This window comes from Pseudophryne corroboree, chromosome 2 (assembly GCF_028390025.1).
Source record: "Pseudophryne corroboree isolate aPseCor3 chromosome 2, aPseCor3.hap2, whole genome shotgun sequence".
Taxonomy (NCBI): Eukaryota; Metazoa; Chordata; class Amphibia; order Anura; family Myobatrachidae; genus Pseudophryne; species Pseudophryne corroboree.
In genome coordinates, this window is record NC_086445.1 from 79,658,645 (window position 1) to 79,671,484 (window position 12,840).

The following is a 12,840-nucleotide window of genomic DNA, read 5'->3' on the forward strand; positions in this document are numbered from 1 at the left end:
TATGCCAGCGCCGGAATCCCGACCGCCGGCATACAGACAGCTGGGCGAGCGCAAATGGACCCCCAAGACGGAAAAAAAGTGTCGGTATGCCGGCTGTCGAGATCCTGGCGCCGGTATACTGTGCGCCGGGATCCCGACAGCCGGCAAACTGAAGACCACCGGTCTCTATGTACACAGTGCTACATACAGTACATTAATCACTGTTCATGTCCCATCATGAAAGCAGCCGGCTATGGTACTGAAACAGCAGCTTTTACACTTAGATGTCTCCTGAGACGCCACCGCTGCTGTCACTACTGTACACTGTATTTAGCCTCAGGCTTCTTGGCTGGCACTAACATATGTGATATCACAGCAGTCAGGAGTGCGTTCCCTGGCCACATATATCACATACATCGGTGCTGCCCCACCTAGTACTCTGTATGGACGGAGGAAATCCATTATGCAGAACGACATTCCTTCTGCTGCTGCCGACCACTCCTGGTATCGCAGCCTAGAATGCTGTGCGAGCAGCATTCCGGGGTGCATGCGACGGAACTGAAAATGCTATGATGAAACATCCCCCCCAGCACAACTATGCTGAGACCAGCTGCAGTCCCCCCTGCGACCCACGCTCCGCGCTGCAATAAGGTGATGGGGAGGGGCTATCATGAGAATAACAGTGATAGAACAAAACTGGGTAATAACAGACAGACACAGAAGTAAGAAGGCCCTGCTCGCAAGCTTACAATCTACATATAACACTATATAGTGACACATATGGAGGGGTGGGGGGTCACTAAATTGCCCACTGACATTGGTGGTGGGGGTGGGGGCTTTGCCACAGGGATCTAGTACCAGTAGGGGATCGGTGGGTGATAATACTGGGGATTATGTTGCCACTGGAGATGCCGTCTATACTTGGGGGAGGGAAGTATTTTATAATGGGGTCCTACAGACACAGTGGTGGAGGCAGGTGCATACTTGCCTACCTGACCCTCTCCATGAGGGAGAAAATGCTCTGTTCCTGGACTTTCCTGGTAATGTATGATTGCCATCACCTGTGGTGAAACACCTTTCTTATCAATTAACTAGCTCACCACAGGTGATGGCAATCATACATTACCAGGAAAGTCCAGGAACAGAGCATTTTCTCCCTCACGGAGAGGGTCAGGTAGGCAAGTATGGGCAGGTGTGCTTAACACCCCTGAGAGAGAGAGAGAGAGAGAGAGAGAGAGAGAGAGAGAGAGAGAGAGAGAGAGAGTGTGTGTGTGTGTGTGTGTGTGTGTGTGTGTGTGTGTATTATTATTTTTTATATTTAAATAATTTTTTCAAATACATTTTAAACTTTATTAAATGAAAAAAAAAATTTCTGACCTGTTTTTTGGGGGAAAAACTGTCAGTTAATCGATTAACTAGCCACACCTGCACTTTTTTGGGTGGCCTATCCCGGGATCAGGACAGGCGGGATCCCGGGATTTAGGCCTAAAATAGACCGGGATTCAATCCTGGGATTGGAACTTCCAATCCCTGGAATTTCGGGATTAGAAAGCCACCTTGTTTTTTCAATGCCAGAGCTCACTCCTCCTGGCTCCCCCTGCCCTCAGCTGTGCACACTGTGCAGTAGGATGTGAAGTCAGAGGTCATGCTGTGCAGTCCCACACCAGCCGCCCGCGCTGCCCGAATTGCACTTCACCACCCACCGCCTGCAGCAAGTGAACCTGCCCGCACTCCCAGAGGATGGTGAGTAGATCTGTGGGCTGGCGGGTCCGGGAAGGGAGTGGGGGCACTGAAGATTTTAATTTTAAAATCTTCAACCCAATCCCGGGTATCCCAGGATTGATCATTTTTCAATCCCGATACCCGGGATTGAAAAAAAGCTCCAGGATTGGCCACCCTAGTTGAAAATTATAATGCTCTTTTAAAACAAGAACTGTCAAATGTCACCACTGAAGGGGTCGACAATACTCAGTCGGCAATTGTTGGGAGTTATAGGGGTCAATTCAATTAGGTGTGATTTGGGTCCTGTGAGTCATTCAATTCCAAACTCCCATTACTTTTCCTGAGGAAACTTGCTGTTTTGTGGGCACCCCCCTCAGCAGGTGAAAAGGTAGGGACAATCTTTACTGTAAGATAAAAATGTCAGGACACATTGCAGAATTTATGGTGCACCCTTCCAAATGAATAATTACACTCTTGGAGGGGCTTTAATAGCATAATTTGGCAAACAGACGTGTCAGGTTTGGGTATAGATCACAGGGTCGACCCTAATTAGGTCGACAGTACTTATGTCGACCACTATTGGTCAACAGATTAAAGGCCGACATGGTCAAATGGTCGACAGGGACAAAAGGTCAACATGACAAATGGTCGACACCACATTTTTTGTGTCGTTTTCACTGCCACAGCACATGGGACCTCAATTAGTGTCTCCCCCGGCCAAGCTCACCTCCAGCTCAGTACAGGTGCTCAGCTCTCACCTGGGCAGGCAGGTGGCGGCTTCACAGAGTTCAGCTTCAGCAGCTGCTGTAGTTGGAAGGGGGGGGCGTAGGTCCCTCTTGCCCAGGAGTCAGGGGGGGGCTGTTCGGCATGGTCCATCTCTTGGCTGTCAGGAGGGGACTGCCTGAAGCAGTCCGTCTCTGGGGCTGTAAGAAGGGGGCTGTCTGGGGCAGTTCGTCTGTGATGATGAGTGGAGGGGTGAACCCAGCATGGTCCATGGTTGGCAAGCAGGCCAGGCATGGTGCAGCATTACTGGATGCAGAGGTGAGGCGGGCCCAGGGAGTTCTGGTCGGGACCAGTAGCAGCAGCACCCCCTGCATCTACGATAGCTACGCCTATGGATGAGAGTTAAAAAGCGTTTTTTCCAAAACGGTACTAATCACTGAGAAATTACTTTAGATCTTTTTTTTGTACCCAAAATTCTGGAAAGACTGTAATTTGATGAAAAACACTTGCCTGCTCTCATTTAGCAACTATTAATAAAAAGTTCAAAATCAGCCAATTGAGGTCTTTTAAGAACCTCCAGTACTTTCCTTATGGCCACTACTAACATCCTTCTATATGCTCCTGCTAGCTCAGCTGTCAGTTTTATGGGGTCCAGGCTGGTTCCCCACTTTTTCATGCACTGCTCCCAGGTCTCTTGTTGAAGAAAAGTTGTGCAACCTCGCCGCAACTAAGGCGAATTGAGATCTCTTAATAAAATTGACATTCACACGATGTTTGCAAGTTTCAGGATATAAATTCACTTTTGCAAACTCACTCATAATTGAATTGACCCCATATTATTATTAGTCCATCATTAGTGTTTAAGGATATCATAGACAGGACACAGTGGTCTAGCATGCTGAGACTTGTAAGTAGATCTCTGAGAACGCTTTGGAAGTTTGGGAGACTGGTGGAGTGACTGACACAGGGAAACAAGTTTTATTCCCAGGACAATACTCCTTGGAACATACAGATTTTATTTTCTGCTCAGCTCTGCAAATCACATGCATAATACATTCTATACCTGCATAATTCATAGGGCTTAGTCGGTGACTCCAAACGCTACGTGAAAAGGTTTTTATTCCTTTATATGAAGTTCCCTACCTAGAGCCGACTGACTTTATTAGCATTTTACTTTACTGCAAGAGATGTGAGCTATTTCATGAAACAACTTGGATTCACACAAAGCTGTATATATGTATAATTTAGCACCAAATTACTAATAAACCCTTGATTTGATACAATGACTATGAAAGGCCATATATCTTCATTTCCTGTGACATTTGTGTTCTAAATATGCAAATAAGTGCATATGTCACATACAACCAAAGTAGAAGTCTATCGCTCTTACTATACACAACAAAACACACAATACAATTCAAAACCAATCTACCACGCCCTGATCATTTTACGGAATAAGCTTATGCCTTATTTATCATAAACACAGTCAAACTCACTGGTGCTGAGGGGGTAGGTGGGGTGGGGTTGGGGGTGTAGCGGGTACAAATTACCTGAGCCTGGGCTTGACAGATGGGCCCTGAGGGAGCCCGGGTCTTCTACTCACGCCCCCTCCACCCCTCTTCCTTGTATACTTACCTTCATCCGGGATGCGGGTCCCTCCACCACAGCGGCCGCCATCTTCCCAGTGACATCTGCACCACACGGCGAAAGCAAAAGACCCCGTAGAGTCTTTGCTCTCTAGTGTACATGTGCCACCAAGATGTCGCCGGCCAAGGAGGGGGGACCCGCTTCTCGGAGCATGCAAGGTAGGTAGCAGTTGCCCTCTCCGCACACCGCCCCCCCCCCCCCGCTTCCCCAGATTTGAATTGCGCCCCGTGTGGAGCGCACATTTTTTTAACGATGTTTATTTTCAGGGGACATGGGCATGCCGCCTTTCAGGCCACGCCCCTCATGCCAGTACCGGGGCCCAGCGTGGCTCTCTACGGCCCTGGTCAAAATAATCATGCCACTAAAAAAAAGTGAATAAACCAGACATAATACTAAATACATTTGACTTTAAGTTGCTGTTAAAGGGCGTAGAGCAGAGCTATGTATCTCTTTATTAGTACATCTATAAAGAACAAACACTTTAACAACAAACCAGGTCCCTCAGAGAAAATTAAGTTTAAGAATAATTACCTTCTGCAACTTATAACTTGCATACAGTACATAACAGCAGGGTTTGCTAATATACTCACACAAAATAAAAAAGAATCACAAACAGTTCTTGATTACAAAATAAACACCACAGACACATTTCATAAAACAAATTAAGGCTATGTACACCCTAAAGGGCAAAACTGTATAATACTGTAGATCATTTGGGGAGTTCATTTTAAATGAGAAGCGACAGAATTCCTTTGTAAAAAGTCATGGACATAGTATTATAAGGAAACATTTTTTGTTATAACGAGCTACTGTAAGTAATAAGAATGGGTAATTCACACGAATAAAAGAGCAACTTGATTACAATACAAGATTGAGTTTAGCTGTAATATCAAATGAGTAATTAAGGGGTGTAGTATTGTATGCCGGCGGCCGGGCTCATGGCGACCAGCATACCGGCGCCGGAATCCCGGCCGCGGGCATACCGACAGTGTGGCGAGTGCAAATGAGCCCCTTGCGGGCACGGTGGCGCACTGCGTGCGCCACACTATTTATTCTCCCTTCAGGGGGGTCGTGGACCACCAGGCGGGAGATAAAGTGTCGGTATACCGTGTGCCGGGATCCCGTCAGCCGGCAAACTGAAGACCACCCGTAATTAGGTATCATCTGTTCCAGCCATGGTGCAAATCCAAATTTGCATTTAGAAATAAATTTGTCATTAATACTTGTTGCCACCCCATGGCTGAATTATGGGCCTAATTCAGACCTGATCGCTGTTGTGCGAATTCGCAAGGCCAAACTGCGAAAGTATCCTTTTTTTGATCGCTAAACTGTCCGATTTCTGGGAGTGCCAGGAAAAGCGCAGGCGTTCCCAAGCGTTTTCAGGGAGGGTGTGTGACGTCAACTCCGGCCCCAAATAGCTTGTTTCTATCACACTGGAAAAAACCTTCGATGGTGAGTGAGTTGCGAACAGATTTGCAGCTGACCGGCGTTTGCAAAGCTTTTCGCACCACGTATGCAGACTTGCACGGGGCGGGTATTCACTCTGTCTAAGCGGCGAGTATCTGATCGCAAACCTCTGCAAATTCGAAGAGTAGCGATCAGGTCTGAATTAGGCCCTAAGTCCTGTAGTTCTCGCTGTGGTAATGAATGTCACCCCAGTAAGCCACATGTCCCACTCTTGCCCCAGATATGAGTATTCCGCATGGTAACAATTGGTACAGTCCTTTCTGACGCGTTTCATCTGCACTGGCAGACCTTCACAAGGCTTAGGTCAGGCTAAACAAACAGCAGTTTAACATACAGATAGTATGTGATGGGCCAAGCTAATTCAAGCCTATAAGGCACTTTCAAACTAGAGCAGAGTAATAATTAGGTCAGTGGTTCTCAAACTCGGTCCTCAGGACCCCACACGGTTCACATTTTCCATGTCACCCAGCAGGTGAACTGTGTATCACCAACTGTCACATTTTAAAAATCTACAGGTGACCTGCAAAACATGAACCGTGTGGGGTCCTGAGGACCGAGTTTGAGAACCTGTGACTTCGGTAAAGAAAAAAGATGTAAAAAATGCAGAATATAATTACACAAATTAGTAATGTTTCAATGCGCCTCACACAAGGAATATGTTTGATCGATATGCAAAGTGTTCATGGAATTGTGTATAATACAGTATTGATGAAGCAAAGCTTTTAGATGTCTCATATTCTAGAACGATAATGAATCTGATCGACCTACTTCTTTACTGCCTCTCCAGGGGACAGAGATGTAGCGACAGAACTCCCCGGCTGAGACACATAAAATAGCTGCTGCTCATTCCGGGTTGGAGAAATCTTGCACTCGTGCTCATGGCCCCAAATCACCAAATCTATGAATTCATCCAGAAATTGCTCAGGGATGTAATTTGTGGCTCCATGTTTACTCCTGTAAGCAGAAAAAATAAAGACCAATCAACACCCGTAAAAACATTTCAAAGACTGGGGCAGATGTATTAAGCCTGGAGAAGGGATAAAGAAGTGATAAAGCAGTGATAAGTGCAAGGTGATAACGCACCAGCCAATCAGATCCTAACTGTCATTTTTCAAATCGTTAATGATTGGCTGGTGCATTATTACCTTGCACTTATCACTTCTGTATACCTTCTCCAGGATAATACATCTGCCCCCCTATCACAAGTGAGTGAGCACAAGCTGGTCAACGGGAATTGGATCTGATGTGCCATAAGCTTCATACCCAGAGCCTGGTATTGGATTTATTTCTATGGAGAAAGTTTTTATATAATGGGGTCACAAATCCATGAGCCCAAATATTTATATTTGGAGACTAACGTCAGATCAGTTTGGAGATTGCTTTAATCAGTACAGCTGTGTCATCATACCCCTAGCCTCAATATGCCCGTGGCGCGAGAGAGTGAGTCTCGTGGAGAGGTGTAGCGTGGCAACCTTTTCATTAAATCTCCATCTTATTCATAAAGCAGACGCAGTGAAGCACCACCCAGTCTATACCAGAGACAGCGTGTTGAGGTTTTAACTACACAGGAATTAGTTTTAAATACTGTATGTACAAAGTCACAGATGAAGCACAACGTGACTTTGGCGTGAAAAAGAGCCACGTCCGCTGCATTGTAGCACATCAGGTACAGACTGAGATCCATTCAAGGAGAACTCACATAAAATCTATGTATCGCTGGTGCCTGGTTCCTACTAGAATACATGAGATACATGGCTCTGCCTCCTCCTGGTGGAATCTGGGTACCTTTATTCACATCTGGTGTCCATGCCCAAAGAACATTTCATTTTGGGAGACGGTTTAAAACCTTTTGAGTACAGTATTAAGATCCCCATTTAATAAAAACACATGGTCCTTTCTTTTGGGATGTCCACTTAGATCAGGGGTGGGGAACCTCAGGCCCGAGGGCCGTATAAGGCCCTCAAAGCCACTTGATCCGGCCCGGCCAGGCTCACCTAAACGAGAGGAGATGCCGAGCGCCCGCTGAGATTTTACCACCAGCGGGCGCCCGGCTCCTCAGCAGCAGCTGAAGGCTGGAACTCACTCCTGAGCTCCAGCTTCTGGCTCAGGCAGTGTACATGTGTGGCTGTGCAGTGCTATGGGAGAGACATCATGACATCTCCCATAGTTTCGAGGAGAGGGAAGGCAGCAGTCTGGAAGCAGGAGCAGGGCTGGTGAGCATTGTGGTTTTTTTTTCTTTCTTTTAATGTGTGTGTGTGTAAGTGGCACTATTATGGGGCATATTTAATGGGGCATAACTACAGGGGGCATATCTAATGGGGCATAACTACAGGGGGCATATCTAATGGGGCATAACAACTGACGGGGCATATCTAATGGGCCAAAACAACTAACAGTGGGCATATCTAATGGGGCATAACAACTGACTGGGGGCAAATCTAATCTGGCATAACAAGTGACTGGGGGCAATACAAGTGACTGGGGGCATAACTACTGACTGGGGGCGGGCTAATTTTTAAGTTGATCATTTTTGTGTGGCCCCCAAAGGATTTTATAAATATCCAAATGGCCCTTGGTAGAAAAAAGGTTCCCCACCCCTGACTTAGATCCTTAGACAAATATGCAGGTAAATTGGCTACCCAAATCCTTAATGTTGCCAGATGCCTGATTGCCTCTCATTGGAATAACTCTGTCTCTGCAGTCCTAAATAAAATTTGCCACTTGTCTACAATGGAAAATATCACAGCTTACCTTTATGTTAAATCCCATTATTTTTTTCAGACTTTGGGTTTAAGGTACTCTGTTGCCATGCCCTTCTCTTCTCTTCCCAAGGGCCATCAGGCCCTTCTGTGCTGAAACTCTCTTTTCTTTTTACTCTCTTTTTCTTTCAATAATTCTCTATAATTTTTGTCTCAATTTTCCGGCAACTAAACCCCCATTCCCTTCCACCAGCTTATTTTTTTTCCTCTCCCTTCCCGTGTTACCAGGTGTGTTACCGGGCTACAATTCACCTCAACTATTTTTTGATGTTGTTTCAGTTCTCTATAAACTTTTAGATTAAAAATGGAAAACAGTTTCAGCTTCCAATATTTCCTTTGATGCTTAGTGTTACTATTATGACTTTCTTGCCACTATGTTTGTCTGCACATTTATTTTATGTTGTTTTTTTTCTTTGTAACACCAAGGGGGACATTTATCAAAGCCTGGATAGAGATAAAAGTACAACCAATCAGCTCCTGTAATTTATCAAACACAGTATATAACACAGCAGTTAGGATCTGATTGGCTGGTACTTTATCTCTCTCCAAGGCTTAGCAAATGGACCCCTTAGACCTGTAGGTGGTGGTTTGTCCCTTATATTTATAGGAGGCACTGAACTATCTATAGACTACAACTGATAATCCCTGAGATATACAGTAGATTTACGCCACAAACGGGAACGTTTACTAAGCAGTGATAAGAGCGGAGAAGTGAGGAAGTGGAGAAGTTGCCCCATCAACCAATCAGCAGCTCTGTATAATTTTATAGTATGTAATTTATAGATGTTACTTCAGTGCTGATTGGTTGCAATGGGCACTTTTCCACTGGCTCACTTCTCCGCTCTTATCACTGCTTAGTAAATGTCCCTCTAAGATACAAACTGTCTGGTGTGGTGTTGTGCACTGGAAGAGTCAAGTGACTGAGGGGCAGATTTCTTAAGCCTGGTGAAGTGATAAAGTGGAAGGTGATAAAGCACCAGCCAAACAGCTCCTAACTGTCATTTTTCAAACCCAGCCTGTGAAAAGTTAGTTAGGAGCTGATTGGCTGGTACTTTATCACTGTGCAATTTATCACTTCACCAGGCTTAATAAATCTGCCCCTGAATACGCTTTCTTTAGGTGACTGGAGATCAGGTGGTCTATGAGAATGAGCTAAAGGCTGCACAGTCTCTGTAGATGTGGAATGGAATATCCATTACTAGAGACACAACCTTATTTATTATTACCAGTTACTTATATAGCACACATATTCCGCAGCGCTTTACAGACAATGTTTGCCCATTCACATCAGTCCCTGCCCAAGTGGAGCTTACAATCTATATTCCCTATTATATGTACACACAGACACATTGTGGGAGGAAATCGGAGTACCCGGAGGAAACCCACGCAAGTACGGGGAGAATATACAAACTCTGCACAGTTAGGGTCATGTTGGGATTCGAACCCAGTGCTGTGAGGCAGTAATGCTAACCATTACACCATCCGTACTTACCGTCAGGTAATGGACCTTCTACAGCACCTATGATCTTAAATTAGCCACATGTGAAGGCTGACGGTGCGTCACCAAACTGACCAGTAACGTTCCTGTGTGTTCCAGTTAGGAGCGGATTGAGTAAAGTATTATATATACTGTCCCATATAAAGATGTTGTTTTATCGCAATTCAAAAACATACAGCATTGAGTTATCCAATGTTTCTTCGGAGATAAGTTACACTGAAATACTTATAGTCAGGGAAGATTGAGTTGTGGTCATAGAACATAGGGGCAGATGTAGAAAACCTTCTAAAGCGGACAGATGGGATAAATCGCCTGTAGCAACCGCTGAGCTTCTAGCTATCATTTCATAGAATAGAGTAAATGATTGCTAGAACTGATTGGTTGCTATGGGCGACATCTTATTGCCCTCTTTAGATGGTTTAATACATCGCCATAGTGTAGTATACACATACTGTACATAAAAGTTGCATTATAGACTGAGAATAAGTCAGCTAGAAACACATAATGGGGGGAATTCAAATGTTTGAAAAGTCAGTTGGGTGTCTGTTTTTTGCCTGTCAATTAGATAGAAAAAACAGACACCCAACTGACTTTTCAAACATTTGAATTCCCCCCAAAGACTGATGTTCTTAGAAAAGAGTTTTAAGGAACCCCAAGTAAAATACGGCTGGTTAAACTGGAGGTGGAGATTGTCGCGCACTGGGTACAGCCTGAAGAGTGAAACCACCATAGTGCATGAGCTGCTATACCTGAGCCACGCACACTGTAGTGCGGTCACACAGTCAAGAGCGTTTGGAAATGAAAGAACAACGCACTTCTCCCTCTGACTCTGAGCTGTGCGGATTCATTGCAGATCATTCCCAGAGCTGCCCCAGAGGTCTGGGTGACAACCAGTGCACGCAATCATGTTGTTGTTGTGTAACAGTTTATATGGGAATTATCACATATTCCCGTTACTTTAGCTATAAAACCAGTAAAAGAAATAGCTCAGTGGTGTGTAATAATACAATGCTCTAATAATAGTGTAATATATGCAACGCTCTAATGTTTCTGTGAATCAGAATGACCTTATCCATTTTCTATGCATTGGTTAAACACATGACATACTAGAGTTTAATAAGGCAACAACAGGTTGTGCAATGCCTCAGGCACATAGGCAGCACCGTCGCCTAAGGAGCAAATGATGGTATAATAGCCTGGCCCAACACTTTCAGAAATGAACAGCCCAGTACACGTTTCACTTATCCCTGACCACCAGGGTCAGAATGCTGCAGTGATGCAGGTCGCCTCCCTTAGAATCACCCGGGGACCTAACTTTAAGCTCCCAGCCTCTGTAGGGGTGAGGTAATGGGAGATGCAGGGCTACACTATCTCCTCTAGACCTGGGGGACAAAGGCAACAATGGTCAGCAGTCTGCATTCAACCAGAGAGGAACATAGGAAAAATAGGATTTTAATACCTACTGGTAAATCCTTTTCTCTTAGTCCGTAGAGGATGCTGGGGTTACTTCAAGAACCATGGGGTATAGACGGGATCCGCAGGAGACATGGGCACTTTAAGACTTTCAAAGGGGTGTGAACTGGCTCCTCCCTCTATGCCCCTCCTCCAGACTCCAGTTATAGGAACTGTGCCCAGGGAGACGGACATTTCGAGGAAAAGGATTTATTGTTAAACTAAGGTGATATACATACCAGCTCACACCTCAAGCACGCCGTACAACATGGCATTTTACACAACGAAAGTCAACGGCATGAACAACATCAGCAACAGGCTGACTATAACATAACACAACATGTGTGTAACCACAACTAATAACTGCAGATACAGTACGCACTGGGACGGGCGCCCAGCATCCTCAACGGACTAAGAGAAAAGGATTTACCGGTAGGTATTAAAATCCTATTTTCTCATACGTCCTAGAGGATGCTGGGGTCACTTCAAGAACCATGGGGTTTACACCATAGCTCTAGAACGGGCGGGAGAGTGCGGATGACCCTGCAGCACCGATTGACTAAGCATGAGGTCCCCATCAGCCAGGGTATCAAACTTGTAGAACTTCGCAAAGGTGTTTTTTTTTTTTATCATCAATAATTTTTATTGAGAAAAGAATAAGTTTTATGGGGTACAAAAAGAAAAATGGGGACGAGTGGTCCATCACACAGTATATCAAGGGGTTCAATATCTTATAAAAAAAAAAAAAAAAGCGGGGGGGGGGGGTACAAGAGGGGAGGGAGGGGGGGGGGGGGGAGAATCCAGTAAGCTCAAAATGCATATACTTCCATAAGCTAGATAAGATTCAAGAGAAACATCCAAAAGGAAAAGGGTCATGATACACCCTGCAAATGTACACACAGTATTAGATACAGTGGCGTAACTACTGCCCCCGCAGCCCTCGCGGTGGCTTGGGGGCGAGGGGCTGCGGGGGCGCCACTGATTTAGCACAGATTGACATGCGGACGAGCGTCCGCATGTCAATCTGCTCCTACTAACCCTCCCTGCCGTGTTGGAGGAACACGGAGGGCACAACGCGCGCCTCTCCTGTGTCCCTCCTGCATCATCTCCGGCGGCCGCGGGTCTAATAGAAGAAGTGCCGGTTCGTGAGCCAATCAGAGCTCACGAACGGCACTTCGTTTATTAGACCCGCGGCCGCTGGAGATGATGCAGGAGGGACACAGGAGAGGCGCGCGCTGTGCCCTCCGTGTCCCTCCAACACAAACCAGCGGGGGAGCAGCAGCGGCAGCGGGGGAGGGGGCATATATGGCACTGGGGGGGGAATATCTGGCACTGGGGGCATATGTGGCACTGGGGGGGGGGGAGGGAATCTGGCACTGGGAGCATATCTGGCACTGGGGGGGGGTAATATCTGGCACTGGGGGCATATGTGGCACTGGGGGGAATATCTGGCACTGGGGGCATATGTGGCACTGGGGGGGGGGGAATCTGGCACTGGGAGCATAGCTGGCACTGCGGGGGAATATCTGTCACTGGGGGCATATGTGGCACTGGGGGGGGGATATCTGGCACTGGGGGCATATGTGGCACTGA

General features: G+C 46.0%; 1 protein-coding gene across 2 annotated transcripts in view; it reads right to left on the reverse strand.

The window, feature by feature from the left end:
* Positions 1-12,840, reverse strand: part of MRE11 (MRE11 homolog, double strand break repair nuclease) — a 605,744-nt gene that overhangs the window by 454,879 nt on the left and 138,025 nt on the right. For both annotated transcript variants that reach the window (XM_063951452.1, XM_063951453.1), the window contains exon 8: positions 6,307-6,492. In XM_063951452.1, the coding sequence (XP_063807522.1) occupies positions 6,307-6,492 (186 nt within the window). The remainder of the gene's footprint in view (positions 1-6,306; positions 6,493-12,840) is intronic.